This window comes from Echinops telfairi, unplaced genomic scaffold (genome assembly GCF_000313985.2).
Source record: "Echinops telfairi isolate 266 unplaced genomic scaffold, ASM31398v2 ScPeMD7_7424;HRSCAF=8462, whole genome shotgun sequence".
NCBI lineage: Eukaryota > Metazoa > Chordata > Mammalia > Afrosoricida > Tenrecidae > Echinops > Echinops telfairi.
The window spans coordinates 47,686,372-47,703,256 of NW_022111324.1; the positions used below are offsets into that span (position 1 = coordinate 47,686,372).

At 47.6% G+C, this 16,885-nt stretch overlaps 1 protein-coding gene across 1 annotated transcript in view; it reads right to left on the reverse strand.

Annotated features, from left to right (window-relative positions):
* Window positions 1–1,739: 1,739 nt before the first annotated feature.
* The window catches only part of RABIF (RAB interacting factor), a 15,745-nt gene continuing 599 nt past the window's right edge, over window positions 1,740–16,885 (reverse strand). The window contains exon 2 of the mRNA XM_004699814.2: window positions 1,740–4,684. Within this exon, the coding sequence (XP_004699871.1) occupies window positions 4,439–4,684 (246 nt within the window). The 3' untranslated portion in view covers window positions 1,740–4,438. The remainder of the gene's footprint in view (window positions 4,685–16,885) is intronic.

A 16,885-nucleotide genomic window follows, 5' to 3' on the forward strand; every position in this document is an offset into this window, starting at 1 on the left:
GAGCAAAGGCATGAGGCTGTCAGCCCAAAGTGAGGGGCATTCACCAGGTCAACCACCCTTTGGCAGACTCATCTTTATTCTTTCTAGAAAGCTATCAGAATCATTGCTTAGCTGCTGAGGAACCTCCTCCATTTTTAGCAAATACCCCAGAATACTAACTGGTCGCTACCACTGAGCGCATGTCTGGGCCTCTACCTTCCCGGTACTCCCGGTCGAGTGATCCTGCAGACACGCTAGCTCTGATGCCTGGAAACAGGTTTCTGAAATCATCTGTCTAGTTTCTCTGGTGGCCCTCAGTTGGATGGTCAGACAAGCCACCTCTTCACCATTACCAGGAACGGAAGTCCTCCTTGCTAGTTACAGGAGTACGGTGGCCCCCAGGCTAGCAACATCTAAAATGTTGACAGAGCTCTAGAAGCCTTTGACCAGGCCTGGTTTGAGTTAAAGTTCAGTTTCTGGCGAGTCTAACTGGCCTTTCCGCGTCTGCCCGGGAGTCTACGTTGGCTTAGCTGCACTGACCAGTTATCGTAAACTTTTCACTGGTCTTTATCATTTTGCTAGCAGCCATGAAGGCCAATGCAGTGCTGCTTTTTTTGGATCAAGCCAGGATGCGGAAGAAAGTCTTGATGGAGGGGCTTTTTTGTGCGAAACGGGCCTAAGCAATCTTTAAAGGGGTCTTGAAGCCAGTTTTTGTATTTCAAGTTTCCCAGACTACCTAAAGTATCTTGTTTTAACAAGCAGTTCCTGGGACAGACGGTGCAGAGAGAAGAATGATCATGAATTCCTAAGACATCTGGTTAGAGCTGTTTCCCATAAGCGCTGTTTCTATGAACCACTCCCCTCAAGGATACAACACTATGGCAGAAAACCTGTGAAATTACTCCCTGAAATCAAGTCTGTACCCAGTTATTCAAGAGAAGCCTATTCCCCACCCCCTAACCCATCCTCCTTGTGACCTCAGCCAAAGAGTAACCAATCAAATGCCAGTATAATTTCTTTGTTCCGTGGACAGACTACATCTGTTCTGTTTAGCAGCTTTCCATCCCTATCTTCAGTTCTGGCTCACCGGGGTTTGTCTCCTTGCTGTCATGTGTTAGTTTTTTCTTGTTCTTTTTCCTGATTAAATCCCCCTTATCTCATTTTATGCCACCTCCTGGTGGCATAGTGGTTACACATTGGGCTGTTAACGGTAAGGTCAGCAGTTTGAAACCACCAGCTGCTTCTTGGAAGAAAGATGAGGCTTTCTCCCCCTAGAAAGAGCTACCAGTCTCAGTCTCATAGGACAGGAGCCGTTCTATCCTGTCTAATAGGGTCCCTAGATGGGTCAGCATCAATTCAATGGCAGGAAGAATCTCATTTTAAGGATTGGGTAGGCTTCTCCCATTAATCTTAACCCACCACTGTCCATCTTTACCTCTGTTTAAAAAAAAAAAAAAGCAACAGAAACAAATAGGCCTTGGCAAAAATGCATGGCTTCCCCAACAGGGACAGCTTCCTTCACTTCCAACAGCAAGCACGCTTACCTCCATCTACCCAGGTGCACAGCAGCTACCTGACTCATATATTTACCTAACGTCCATTGAAGGAATGGAAAGATGGCATTCTTGTGTATACCAGGCACTAAGAGATGGGGTAACTAGTTGACAGCCTTCAAGATAAAGCCTAAAGCTCAGGGTTCAGCTCCCCTCTGCTCCCTCTAATTTTATACTCTTCTCCAGGATACACAGAACTCTAGTCGCCACTGTTGAAATGCCTTTATTTCACCCACATCAAACAGAAAGGCAGAATTGCTAACTTGACACTTGTGACTGCTGAGGCAACAAGGTTTGACGATCCTCAAAAAAAGAAAAAACAAACAAACCAAGAAACAATAAATAGACAACCAGTAAGGATATAAAAAATTTTTTTAAAGGAAATAAAAATTTCATTATGAATAAATGCAAATTGAAATTAGATACTATTTTCTTCTATTAAAGAGATAAAGTATTTTTATCATAATAAATACCCAGTGTTAGTAAGGGCTAAGGGAAAGGACTGCCCTGTTACACTGCAGGAGGAGGGCAAATCAGTACAGCTTCAGGGTAAGTTTGTGTCAATACAGTGGTGTTTGAAAACTATCCATCCTCTGTAGTTCCATTTTCTAATCATGAAAGCCAAGAAAAAACGTTACGAATGTGTGCACAGACGTGACGACAAGGGGACAGGCTGTGTCCATGTTTCTAAGAGGAAGAACCTGGAAAACAGCCCAGTGGTGGATTGGACAAACGGATTATGGTACAGCAAGACAAGGGGTACTAAAGACAGCAGTAGACACAGACGGGTCTCCACTGACATGGGATGGCGCTCACCCTATTGTGATACAGGAGAAAAAGCAAGTTATCAAAGAGCACAGTATGAGCTCTATTTCTTAACACCAACACACCGTTGTTGCTGTCAGTTGCCCGGTGGCTCCTCCTCACAGCAACTGCTGTGTACCTCAGAAGGAATCACAGCCGGTTCCTGCACGACCTACACGGATGTTGCCACTTTCTAGTCTCAGGCACAGAAGCGCACGTGCACACACCGAAATACGGAGGGTATACACATGACCACCAGCCAAAAATCCCATGGATGTTTTGGATTCATTTGCAACAAGCGTACTACTCTGTGATTTAAAAAAAGCCTTAACAGTTAAAAGCCTAATTGTATAGAAAAATTACTTGTGTAGGCTAGGCTTGTGAGGAGAAGAGCTTCATAGGTTTCACTCACACCTACTGAGTGGACGCTGACCCAGAGGAACTGCCCCGGGGCTTCTGAGACTGGATGTCTTCACAGGAGTGAAAAGCCTCAGCTTTCTCCCACAGAGTGGCTGGTAGCCTTGAACATGAAACCCACTACATCACCAGAGCTCCTTTGATGCCCCAGGAGGTTGTCTACTTAGGGTTACTCCTTTACTTTACTACTTCAGACTTGAGTGATCATTCTCACAGCTGATTTCCTTTAAATGCCATAATAAAGGGCATCTGGCTGTTTTTCTGGAAAGAACGGTTTTCTCACTTCTAGATGGAATGGCTAGAGGTCACTCAGGCCCCCCGACAAGGAAGGAAGCCACTTTTCTCAGGGAGTTGGCTCGTTGTGGAGTCCCTGGGTGCTGCAAAGGGTTAAGCACCTGACTAGTAGCTGGAAGGTTGGTAGGTCAGGCCTACCCAGAGGCACCTTGTTAGACAGGTCCGGTGCTCTGCTTCAGAAAGCCCTGTGGAGCAGCTTCACTCTGCAGCCATGGGGCGCCATGCATCACAATCGATGCAACGCCAGCTAACAAGGATGGCTGCAGAACTGTGTCCAAGGCTCTCCCTTTACTGACAGTGGGGCCCTTCGCTTACAACTGGAGGAGGCAGAAGCAGCAAGCCGATGCCAAGGAAAGGACGGAAGATGGGAGAGCCTTTACTCAGTCCTCATCGCAAGTCTAGACCTCGCGAACCCTCAGAGAGACGGGGAGGATCACTGAAACATGGTTTTGGAGATCCCTTAAGAAGGTGAGTCACTTCAGAAAAAATTGACAGAACTACTGGAAATCATGAAGCGAGTGATCAGGAGAACATCACACTGGTAATTAAACAAGCGATCAGAACATCACACTGTTGGAGCCACTGGGGGAGAGGCAATCGCGCAATTGCTCATAGCCCGCAGTCACCAGGGGAAACCCTCCTGGCCGGTGGGTTATGTTAACTGATGATCCTGCCCTCTCAAGACGCCTTCCCTAAGAAGAAAGGAAAACAGTTACCTGTGCAGATGAGACAGAACTACAGACTCATGTGTCATTTGGATCAGTTGCCCGACAGGGTTACAGGCCTGATTTTCAACTTCTGGGCTACAGCAGTAAGAAGTTGTTAGAGAAAAACCTCATCAGGATTTAAAAGGAAAAGGGCAGAGTTCATCTGAACAATCAAATGTCACTACCAGCCTTCAGAAGAAGCTCTCCAGCCCGGGGCTAGAGGTATACCCAGAGCGATGTATTTCTGATTAGTGATTTAAATACTGCAGCCCCTCTGAAACACGGGTATGCTGCCTGGAGAGGGGAAACCGCAGCACGCCAAACATCGGCTCAGGAGCACCCTTTGTCACCTGTTGTGGTGGCTGAAAGGTTGCTACTGCTCTTCTAGAGCACCTGGCCAGGTGCTGGGGCAAAATGGAGCCCGAGCAGCAGAGCGAGGGTGCGAGGAGGAGGAGAGATGTTCCAGTGTCCCACACCTGTGGGGAAGGGAGGTGAGGAAATGGGAAGGAAGCCAGCCAAGCGAGAGGCATGCACTTGGGGCTCGGTCCTGTGCTTGTGCCGGGGGACCTGCTGGGACTCCTAATGGACACGGGAGGCAGAGGGACAATTCTATCAGCTTACATGCCAGTTCTTGTGGGAGTAGTTTTTATAGTTGGGGGTGGAGCTGAGGTCCCCACCCTTCAGTCACTCATGGGAAACCCGTTCCAAGGCCACGTAGAAACTGTTCTTGTCATCTAGGCAGTGCCAGCCAATCGGTCCAATTTCACAGTCTGCGCACACCAGAAACTTGATGTTGCCCACGTCCTTGGTGAAGCCCACGTTCTCGAAGATGAACATGTCGTCAACCAGCCAGTGTTCCTGCAGGAGGTCGCCATCGGGGTTGCTGCCATCGGCCAGCGCAGGCTTCTTTCTCATGGAGGGGAGGAAAAGCTGCAGGGGAAGAGAACAAGGAGGATGTCAGTGCTTGCGTGGCCCCGTCACCCACGTCACCGCCCCCCACTCTGCTTCCAGCAGGCTGCCAGCAGCTTCCTGGAAGAAGAAGAAGGCAGGGAGCATCATCACTGTGCTGCACTCGAGCGAGGTCACCGGCTGGCTCGTCTGCCCCAGGCCTTGATTCTAAAGGGCAGCTTCCACTGGTGGCTGTGGGGACGGCTTCCCTGCTCATCCCTGACCGACTGTGGCTAACAGACCCTACACAGCCCGGTAGACAGCTTCCCAGCTCATCCGGCCTGGTGGCCCTTCTTCAAAAGGGTTAGTCAGCTCAGATGTGCTCTCCTCAGGAGGCCGTTCCCCACCAAACCATCAGAATTGGCCTCGGACACTACCCAGGGCAGATTCATGTTCAGAAACAGCTGTACTGAGGCACACGTGACACACAAATGACACGGATTTTAAAGCGTCTAACTCGGTATGTTTTGGCCTAGGGGTACACCAGTGCGTCACCTCCAATGCTTCCTGTGCCCCTCGCACTTGACTGCTGCCCCATCACTCCCTCCCTCAAATTCTCTGCATGACTTTCCAACCAACAGGCGATCGCTTCCAGCGCATACATACACACAGTCCATCTGGCTAGTTCATGCACTGGTACCTGTCCCCGACGCCGGCAAAACACACGGCCAGAAAGGCTGGTTACCCCTCTGCTCCTCGCCCTTAGGGCTACTGTCCATCAGATTCCTACAGCTCACTCTGTTCACTCGCCTAATGCACGTCTAAACTCCTCACAAACTAGGAAGGTATCCGTGTGCCTGGCAATCAGAATGAAACCAAAGAGAACTTCCACCCGTCAAAGCAAGGCAATGCTCTGGGAGAGAAAAGCGTCTCTCAAAATTGCAGTTAGCTAGCCCGCGCCCTCACTGCCATCGAGCCAATGCCGACTACTCATAGCAACTCCATGTGGGTCTCCATGACTGCAGCTCCTTACGGGAGTAGAAAGCCCAGTCTTTCTCCCTTGGAGCTGCTAGTGGTTTTGAACTGCTGACCATGGGGATGGATCACAGCCACCATGTAGCCACCATACCACCAGGGCTCCCAAACCAGCCTCACTGCAGTCAAGTCGAGTCTGACTCAAGCAACCCTGTATGGAAGGGGTGGGGAACATCTGGCCTGAGGGCCCTCCGAGGCCCGAGAAATCAATACCAGCTAAGATCACATGCCTCACCAAAGAGAAACAGTTCCAGCCATCACATTAGGGGTGAGTTAGGGGAATGTGTGACCAAATATAGTAGGCTAGTTTTAAAATGTATGGTGTTGAATGGCTCGTGAATGATGTTATAAATACCCAAATGGCCTACGGCAGAAACAAGGTTCCCCACCCCTGCTGAACAGAGCAGGGTGAATGTGAAACAGACAGCCTCATCTGTCCCCCTTGGAGCGACTAGCCGGTGAGAACTGCTGACCTTCCAATTAGCAGCCGAATGCCTAACCCACAGTGGCACCAGTGCTACTTACAGCACCACTTGTGCACATTCAGTACCCTGGAGCGTGCATCTCCGAACGCTGGGCTGGAAGTAGTCGTGGGGTAGAGGAGGGGGCACTGATCCAAAACCCTTCTACCCACCATCTTCTAAGCCAGTATTTCCTACAGTGGATGATACTATACTCCAGGGGTGGGGAGTGGGTGGGCAGGGTGCACTGTGATGATCCAGGGAGCTGCAAAAGCAGATGCCTACATTTAATCTTAGATTATGGGGTACAGTACAAGGGTTTTTAGCTGCCAAGGGGGCACTGAGTAATTTTCTTCTGAAGAGGGGGTGGCAGTTTGGGAGCCCATGATCCTCAGCTTCACTTCGATGGCTGCTTGTTTGAATTCAAGCCTTGAAGACCCCAGACACCTAATCTGTTTTCCTTATCATTTGAAAAATGTTAAAAACACAGTCTGACTTACATTTCAGTGTAACTAATGGGGTTACATTCTAATGAGTCCATCGTTAAGTAGGTTCTGCCAAAAGTTGAATACCTCATTTTTTAAAGTGTTCATTATTATTGCCTTTTGTTATCAGTATTTTTATAAATACAACCTCTGCTCTGTCTTTGGGGACTGGCATGAGAATGATGGTAACAGCAAATTATATGCTGCAACATAGTCTGTAGTACATATTCCTAAAAATAAGCTGTCAGCACATAAAAACAAAGCAGAGGTTGGATGCGCCCTAACTCAAAAGGCATCATAAATCGAGGACTACCTAGAAATAGAATCATGTAGTCCAGTTCCCTGGAAGTTCGCCTAAGTTGTGTTTATTGCTAGCTCTTTTTTACGTCTTGTTGAGAAGTATGCCACAGTTAGAGGAGCCTTGTTGGTGTCGCAGGTTACGTGCTGGGCTGCTAACTGCAGGGTCAGAGGTTCAACACCACCAGCTGGTTCCCTGGAAGAAAGAGGAGGCTTTCTGCTCTCATGAAGCTGAAGCCTCAGCAAGCCACAAGGCAGCCCTACTGTCCTACAGGCCAGCTTGAGTTGGCACTGAGTGATGGCAGGGGGTTTGCTGGTGAGTTTATTCCATGACCCGAGTGCTGCCCATTCTCTAACAGGCTCACATGCGGTTTCTGCAGAGGGAAATGAGGCCAATGCCTTTCTGGCTCCCCGGTGCAGCTTCCAGATGATACTCCCACACCCTCACTTAGACACTTCTCTGATCACTCTTCCCCATGTACTGCCGACTGGCTCCTGGCTCCGCTTTCTTTCTGATACTATATCTGATTTCCATTTTGGTCGGCTCTGAGTTCCGTGGGAATGGCTCAGCCCCACAGTTCCCTCACCTCCTCCACTCCAATCAACTAACCTCCAACACCACTCCACTTCTTGCCATTTTATCATGCTGTCTTCTCTGTGCACTTGAGTGACATTCTGGGTTCTGGCCAAGTCAAACTTCTCAGTGTTTCAAACAGACCGTATTCTCACGAGGCAGCCATGCCACACTGAGGTTCTCTCTGCCCCTCCGAGCTTCATTGCCATTTCCTCTGCCACAGCTTTACGTAAGCGTTTGAACAGTAGTTATTGAGTTCCAGCTAAGCATGCTGAGCCATTCCATCTCTGCCACCACATTATTTATGCAGACTTTTAATTCTTTAAACGGGGCCCTGATGGCATAGTGGGTAACACGCTGCACTGCTAACTGTGGGGTCAGCAGTTCAAAAACCACCAGTGGCTCCAGGGGAGAAAGCTGAGGCTTTGTTTCTATAAAGATTGGCAGCCTTGGAAACCACGGGGGCAGTTCTGCTTTGTCCTGAAGTGGCCCCGTGAATCAGTGGCAATGCATGAGGGAGTCGGTGTCTGGGTGCTTGGAGGAGCCCTGGCAGTGCTGTGTGCTGGGTGGGCAGCTGCAGGACCCGTGGATAAACTCCCAGCTGCTCCGCAGGGGAAAGCTGAGGTGACCTTCTCGCTGAAGATTTCTGGTCACTGTGAGTTGGAATCGACTCAACGGCAGTCAGCAGGTTTGAATCCTTTATTTAAATCCAAACAATTACTAAACTCCTACTGATGGGCACAGTATGGGCTCAGGCATGGAAATGACTGTGAGAATGGCACAATACCGGGCAGTGGTTTATTCTGTTGTGCTCAGGGTTGCTATGGGTCGGAACCGACTCGATGGCACCTAACAACAACAACAGTGACCAGCGGAGGAGACCCCCAAGTGGGTAGGACACAGGAGCTCATAGATCTAGTGGTATCAACAATGGCGAGGCTGAAGGAGATTATAGATGTCAGAGTGTTCTGAGGTCTTTAGGTGCAGGTGTCTCAGCCTGAGCACTAGTGACATTTGGGGCTGGGAGAAGGCTTATGGTCAGGACACTCAGCAGCAGCCTTGACTTTTATACCCTAGATGCCAGTAATTCCCTACGGTGCCAATGAAATGTAGCTCCAGACACTGCCCAGGGTCCTCCAAAAAGCAGTCACCTCCAGGTGAGAAATACTGCGTTAGGTGAAGGAACTGTGGAATAGAATCATTAGGTCGAATGACTACTTAACTCCATCCAGGTGCTGAGCAAGTCGAGGGTGGCCTACACAGAGAATCATGTGGCCCAGGGGTAGAGAACATCTCAGGAGCAAATTCCGATATGCAGGTGACACAGCCTTGCTTGGTAAAAGCAGAGAGGTGTGAAGCACTTCCCAAGGAAGAACCAAGGCTACAGTCTTCAGTGCAGGTGATTCCACCACATCAAGAAGACAGAACCCTCACCCAGGACCAATAAGCAACATCCAGATAAGTGGAGGAAATAGTCACGTTGCCGAGGACTTGACTTGATTCCACAATCTATGCCCACAGAAGCAGCAGTTGTATTGTACCGAAGGTTGTATTGTACTGAGCAAATCTACTGCAAAAGCTGCTTTAATGCGCAAAAAACCAAAAGTGTCACCTGGAGGACTACGGAGCTTCTATCTGGTCCACGCCATGGCCTTCTCAATCACCCCTCTCTAGCAAAAGCTGGACAATGAAGAGGGAAGGATGAAGAGTTGGTGGCTGTGAGTTATAGTCTCGGTGAAGAATACGGAATATGCCGTGGACTGCCGGAAGAACAGACAAATCTGACAGGGAAGAAGTGGTCAGACAGCTCCTTAGGAGTGAGGCTAGAGAGACTCTGTCTTATGTACTCTGGACATGCTGTCAGGAGACACCAGTCCCTGGAGAAGGGCATCAGGCTTGGTAAAGTGGGGTCACTGAAAAAGAGGAAGACCCCCATGAGCTGGGCTGACATAATGGTTCCGATGCAGCCATGAGGATGATGAGAGGGCCGTGTTTAGAATCTTTTGGACATAGGGTTGCTGTGTCAGAATTCTGACAGCACCTAACAGCGGGCCCCAGACCAGTGGTTCTCAACCTGTGGGTCATGACCCTTTTGGGGACCCAAGACCCTTTCACAGGGGTCGCCCGATTCCTAAGAGTAGCAAAATGACAGTGATGAAGTAGCCACGAAAATAATGTTATGGTTGGGGGTTCCCCACAACAGGAGGAACTGTATTAAAGGGCGGTGGCATTAGGAAGGTTGAGAGCCACTGCTCGAAAGGTTTCTGTCACAGGGGTCGCCCGATTCCTAAGAGTAGCAAAATGACAGTGATGAAGTAGCCACGAAAATAATGTTATGGTTGGGGGGTCCCCACAACAAGAGGAACTGTATTAAAGGGCCGCGGCATGAGGAAGGTTGAGAACCACTGCCCTAGACCATGTCAATGGGAGGACTGGAGAAATCTAGTTCTCAAAATTGTTCCGTCTATAGGCTACATTGAGAATTCCCACTGGGCAGAGGAACAAAGAATGTTCTGGGCCAGTGGTGACGTGACCTGTACTCACTTTCTTGGGTTTTTGCCTCAATGTCCAGGAACACCTTCACACCTCTGGAGCCTGGCAGCATTTCAGGTTATGAGGATAAGAGTTAGCGCAAAGCTGTAGGGGCACCCGGGGAGGTGTTTGGTGCCCTGAAGTTGCACACTGCGTGCTCTGTTAAGACGAGGTCATGTTCTCTTTGAGCATGTGGCACACAGCAGAGGGAAGGAGCAAAAACTGGTTAGCATCTCCCGTGGGGTTTTATTCTGCAGCTTTCTGTTAGCTCCGTGGCCTACAAATGACATCCGTGCTGATGTCAGCGTTTGTGGAAAGGAAGGAGAAACCATAATCAGGGCTGCCAGGAGGGAAGAACTGGGGTTGGATCAGGGTTGACTGGGATGTGCTAATGTCCAGGGAATGGACAGGATCCTTCTAAAACGTCCTTCTCAAGAAGAAGGAATTCTGAGAAACGATGTACAAATGCGCTTTACACAATTGATGTGTGTATGGATTGGGATAACAGTTGTATGAGCCCCTAATAAAATGTTAAAAAAGAAAAAAGAAAAAAAAAAGAAGGAATTCTTCAGAAAAAGTGAAACTGTAAACAAACAAAAGCATCTATGTCTTTTGAAAGAGAAAAATAATTAAAAACACATAAAGATAACTTCTGGATTCGATGGAGAAAATTTGGCATGGGGGTTGGAGGAAGACTCTGAACCTTGCTTGCTGAAAGTGAGGAGAACTTGAAGCCCTTGCTGATGATCAAGGACCGCAGCTTCAATATAGACTGCAACTCAAAGCACAGGAAGCCAAAATGCTGACAAGCAGACCAACAGGTAACATGATAAACGGAAACAAGACGGAAGGATTTCATCTTGCTGGGACCCGCGACTGATGCTCATGAAAGCAGCAATCAAGAGATCAAACAATTGAAACCGTCAAGACTTCATTGTTCTCTCCTGAGGAGTACTCCCTAGCCTGTTGATCCATTCGCCTGTGGATGGGCATTCAGGTGGTTTCTACTCATGGCTTATGAACACGGTGTCCACGTACACCTCCACACTGTTTCCCACAAGGGCTGTACCATTTTGCATCTGCACCAACCATGGGGAAGAGCTCCAAGTTCCCCACATGGTCAATACTGATTTTCATCTCTGACATCCTGGTGAGAATGCCATGATAGCTCCTTGTGCTCGCTCTCTCTGGGGGCTAAGGAGGATGAGCTTTTAGGAACCCTGGCGGTGTAGTGATTGCACACTGGGCTGCTAACCCCAGCAGCTCCGAGGGGAAAAGACAGGGCTTTCTACTTCCATAAAGAACTGGTCCCAGAAACTCACAGGGGCAGTTCTACCCTGTCCTAGGAAGTCCCTCTGAGTCAGCATGGACTCTGTAGAGTTTTGGGTTTGGTGGCATGGCCGTTCAAGTACTTGGTTGACAACCTAGAGGCTGGTGCTCCAGCCCATTCTCTGCTTCACAGGGACAAGCTGTGGCAGTCTGCTTCCATAAGGACTGACAGCCTGGAAACCTGTCAGGCTGTTCTCTGCGGGCAGGAGTTACAGTGAACCACCACATTAAATGTGAGGGCAGTGGGTTACACAGTAGTCATTTGATTGCTCATCTGGTGAAGTATCTGTTTAAGTCCTTTGCCCATTTTATGACGTAGTTGTCTTTTTGTGGTTATGTTCTTGATTTGGTTTGGTTTGATTACTAGATTCTTATCAGAAACTGGAAGTCCAGGGTTATGAATATCTGTGGTTTTAAACCAACCCATATAAAGGCTCTTATATTTAAGAACTGAACAGTTCATAATAACAAACAAGCACTTGTAATACACATCAAAAACATAGCTCTTGATTCTGTACTGTTAATGTAAGACTGTTTTCGTGTTTTCTGGAAGTGTTTCCTCTAGTGCCTTTTAAGCACAGAAAGATACAACAATAACAACTCACTGCCACTGGGCCTATGCCAGCTCACAGGGACCGATGAGGCAGGGTAGAACTGCCCTCTGCAAATTCTCCAGACAGGTACCTCTTGATGGGAGTAGAAAGCCCCTTCTTTCTCTTGCGGAGTGACCGGTGGTTTCAAACTGCTAACTTTGCAGTCAGTAGCCCAGCACCTAACCGCCACGCCGCCAGGGTTCCTTATAGCAAGGTACACTACCTACTGTGTACTGAGACGAGCATTTGACTCAGGAACGTTATGTAGGAAGGCTCCCTACCCGTTCTACTCTATGCACAGATTTAACTTCAAGAGAGATTAAGAATGAACCCACTTAGAACGCAGGGACTGCCTCTATCTCATTCCCACAGACACCCCTGCTGCACATCTCTCTGCTTTCTGGGCAGCAGTTACTGCTTTTATGAGGTCCCATTAATTTATGTTTCTTGCGCTGCTCGTGCTTCTGTTCTGACATTACATCGTCCGTTGTTAACCACCAGGCCTGGTAGCATTTCCTTCTAACTAACAATGTGGTGGCTTTAGTTTGCACATTCAGGTCCTCTATCCATTTTGAATCAGTTTTTGCTTGATGTGAGGCGCGGAACCTCATTTTTCTGCATATGCACATCTAATTCTCCCAACACCGTTTCTTCTTTCTCCAGCCAGTAGACCGGGCAGCCTTGTCGAGAATCAATGGCTCGTTGATTTACCTTGGAACGCTCGATTCTACCCCATTGGTCTGTGTGTTTTTTAGTCTTTAATTCCTATTTGATATATTTTACTTAAAACTGATCTTGCCAAAAGTTGTAGTGAGCAAATTAAATTTTACATGTTACAGTCCTATTTTTTAAAATATTTCTCAACTAACAAAGTAGCTTCTAATCTAGAATACAAGACAAAGAAACAAACCAAAAAAACCCCCAAACCCCAGTGCCATTGAGTCAATTCCAACTCAGTAATCCTGTGTAGGCTTTCAGAACTGTGAGTCTGTACAGGTGCAGACAGCCTCATCTGTCTTCAGAGGAGCAGCTGATGACTTTGAACTACCCACCTTACGGTTGACATACCAATGCTTACCTGAAAGTGCCAAGTACTAGAAATTATCTTTCTTGTTAGATGCTGACAAGTTGGCTCTAACTCATAGTGAGAATGCACAACAGAACAAAGTACTGCCCAGTCTTTCGCCAACCTCACAATCGTTCTGTTTGAGCCACTGTATCAATCCATCTCACTGAGGGTCTGCCTCTCCACGTTACCAACCAGGACGCCCTTTCCCAGCAGCTAGTCTCTCCCGACAACATGTTCAAAGCCTCTCCATACTTACAGAGGCATTGTTGGTTCTTTTGGTACTCCACGGTACTTAGACTATTCTCCACCAGCACCACAATTCAAATGCATAGATTCTTCTTTGTCTTCCTTATTCAATGTCCAACTTTGTCATGCACATGAGGCAACTGAAAAGTCCATGGCTTGGATCAGGAGCACCTTAGTCCAGGAAGTGACATCTTGACCACTTAAAAGAAGTCTGTGCATCAGATTTGCTTTGGCTTCCATGGGCATTAACTATGGATCCATGTAAGATAAAATCCTTGACAACCTCAATATTTTCTCCATTGATCATGATGGAACTTGAAGATATTATACTGAGCAAAATAAGCCAGTCACAAAAGGACAACTGTTTTATGATATCACATATATAAAGAGACAAGAAAAGGTACATACAGAGGTCAGTGTTTAACAGTAGTTTCCAGAGGTTGGAAGGAACGGGGAAAAGGGTTAGCAGAGGTGGACAAATTGCAGAGGTCAAGTACAGGGTTGTACAGCTGTTACTATAATTGGTGGAGGTTGTACACATGAATCGGCAAAAGTTGTACATATTTCCAGTAACAACAATAAATTTTTAAAAAGATACTGAGATGGCTTATGTACAACCCAATACCTCAAGGGATTTATTTTCTTGGCTTGTGGGTTTAGGGTCCTGGTTGCATGGATATACTAGCTAAAATGGCCTAACATACTTAGTGTTTCTACTTCCAAGACCACACTGGTGGTGTAGTGGGTTATGATTTGGGCCACTAACCTGAAGGTCAGCAGTTTGAAACCATACTTCACTCTGAGGAAGAACTCCTAAGGGGCAGTCCTACTCTGTCTTAGAGAGTTGCTTAACTCAGAACCAATTCAATGGCAGCGAGTTTGCTTCCATCTCCAAGTTCACTGCATACTACTTAGGGTCGTCAGAGTTGGCCAGAGGCCGTCCAGGCACAACAACTGGTCTGTCTGTATCCGTCCAAGCACAACTGGTCTGTCTGTATCGGAACAACAGAGGAGAGTCGGACATAGGACAGAACCTGGAATGTGTGGCTAACTGCCTCCAGGCGCTACGGTCTCCTTTGCCTTGACACCTAAGGAACTGATGGGTGCTGCCTATCATCACTGAACATTTTATTCAAAGATTCCATCAGAGAAACCCAATCAGAGGGTGGGAATTGTAGACTAGAATGTCAAATCCTGACGGATTCTAGACTTTCTGGAACCATGCAGGGTGGCTGAAGCCCTGAGGTAAGCTTTACACTGGCAACAAAAATAACCCGCAAAGTCACTGTAAAACCCAGCAACAGTTAGCTTAGCTAGTAAAAGGGTGCCGCCCCTTGAGCATTATCCTCTTTTAAGAATGATTCTGGATCGAACTGAGAAGCGAAACTCAAAAGACTAGGAAGGGGTGGGGAGTTTATGCTAATAAGGGAGGGAGGACTCACCAGGGAGGGTGAGAAAGGGTGCACAGCTCACTGGGTGTCATCAGTGCCACTCAACTGTACACGGAAACATTGGTGGATCGGCGTTTAGAAAATGAAAGGCTTTTAAACTCCTTTAAAGAGTGTCTTATTTCCTGTCAGTTTGTCCAAACAACAACAACAAAAAGTCTATACTCACCAAGTTAAACCTATCTTTGTGAGAAATAAAACAAAAACAACTGGCCACACGAAAGGAGGGTGAATGAAATGCCAGGCATGTGCTGTCACAAGCTCTCCCTAGAGCCTCTTCATTTCACACAACGAGCAAGCTGGTGCCGGCTAAGTAATGCTTCCAGTGCCAGTGCACAGTAAGGTCAGAAGTCAGCTCCACGTATGTTTCAATTCCAAGATCCAGGCGTGACAGTTAGCTTTTTTGTGCCAACACGGCACCCATAAGAAGATATGGGTGGAGCTTAGCTTGTCAATCAAGTCACAGCCTGATCACCTCATTTGTGGGGGCCAAGAGGAATGGCTCTTTGGAGGAGGGCCACTCTCTCTCTCTGCTTCACCTTCCTGCCCGCAAGCCACTTGGAAACCTGTGCCAGCCCTATGATGCTTACACTGCCATTGGATCCACAAGACTTTTCACCCACTGGCATCTTCCTGCATTTTGCACCATTACTTGTGGCTACATGAGTCTGAAGAGGGGTTTATGGACTAGGATCAGACTTATGGTCTAGTATTGGACTTATGGTCTAGTATTGGACTTATGGACTTGATCTGGACTGGGCTGGGATGTTTTCTTGATCTATAACTACTTCTTGATAGAAAGCTCTCTCACACACATATATGAGGGTCACTGGATTTGTTTCTCTAGTCAACCCAGCCTAACACACCATGTGCATCTAACGACCTCATAAAGCCACTAACTGGACCTCTAGTCTCTCCTTCCTTGGAAGCCTCATCAAAGGCCTGGGGGCATCCCACCTAGTCTGAGACATGAAACAGATGTTGGGGAATTCTCTCTTGTTTTATGAAACAGGGTCTGCTTTTGGAGGAGAGGTGCTTCTTGCTGAGAAAGTGAATGAAACTTTAAGTGCTGGAACTTGATGGGGATTGTTTTGTTTTTCTGGGTCTCCAGTTTTCTTCCTTTGACAAGGTGCATTCTCACCACTTTATTTTTTTTAACCACCTATCATTTTTTTTCTCTCTGCTTCACACTGGTTCCAGTATCCTCAGGTTTTACTGTATGTCGAAGATTACACTTCACCATTTATTTAACCCCATGAAATAATAAAATGATCTACTGCTTTCTTGGGGGATGGGGTGCATAGGGGGGGAACCCTGGTGACACAGCAGTTCCAGGTTGGGCTACTAAACTCAAAGTCAGCAGTTTGAAACCACCAGCTGTTCCTTGGGAGAGAGATGAGGCTTTCTACTCCCATCAAGAGTTAAAGTCTTGGGAACCCAACGGGCAGTTCTACCCTGTCTTATAGGGTTGCTATGAGTCGGAAACGACTCAACTGCAGTGAGTTTGGTTTTAGTTCCTGCATAAATTTAGAAATAATTTGAAGCGGTAGTCTGTATCTGCTTGAAACTAGATTATACCTTGTCCTTTGCTGACCTCCGGTAAATGAGGCTGTCTGCTTCTGTGAAGATGTACAGTAGTGGTCTTGGAAACTTTACCTAAGAGTTGTTTTAAGTGACTCCATGGCAGGAGTGGGTAGGGGAGGGGCGGGGAGAGGTGATGGTATACTTCAACAAAAAGTTTACCCTGAATTTGAAAACATCCCAAATTTCTCACTTGGGGCGATGCCAACGAAGGGAATCGATCCTAACCTGAATAAAGACCATTTAAGCCTTCTTTAAAATATATTTCCGGGTCTTGATTTCTCGCCCACGTGCCATCAGGGAAACCTTGGACTACAATCATACTTTAGTTACAGCAGCTATTTCATCATAATCGGTTGCTCTGGAGCGCCTTTGTGGAGCGGATCCGGGCCTGTCAGAAAGGGGCTCACAGTGGTAGGGGGCTGACGTGGGGCACAAACCGAGTCACATCAAGCTCCAGTTTGGTAACATCGAAACCCGCCAGGTCCCACAAGTTCGGGCGGCGCTGGGAAAACTGAAGTTTGGGGTGCATTTCTTCCACTACTTCGCGTGAAACTGAGGCCCAAAGTACCGCCAAACACAGGACCCCCCCC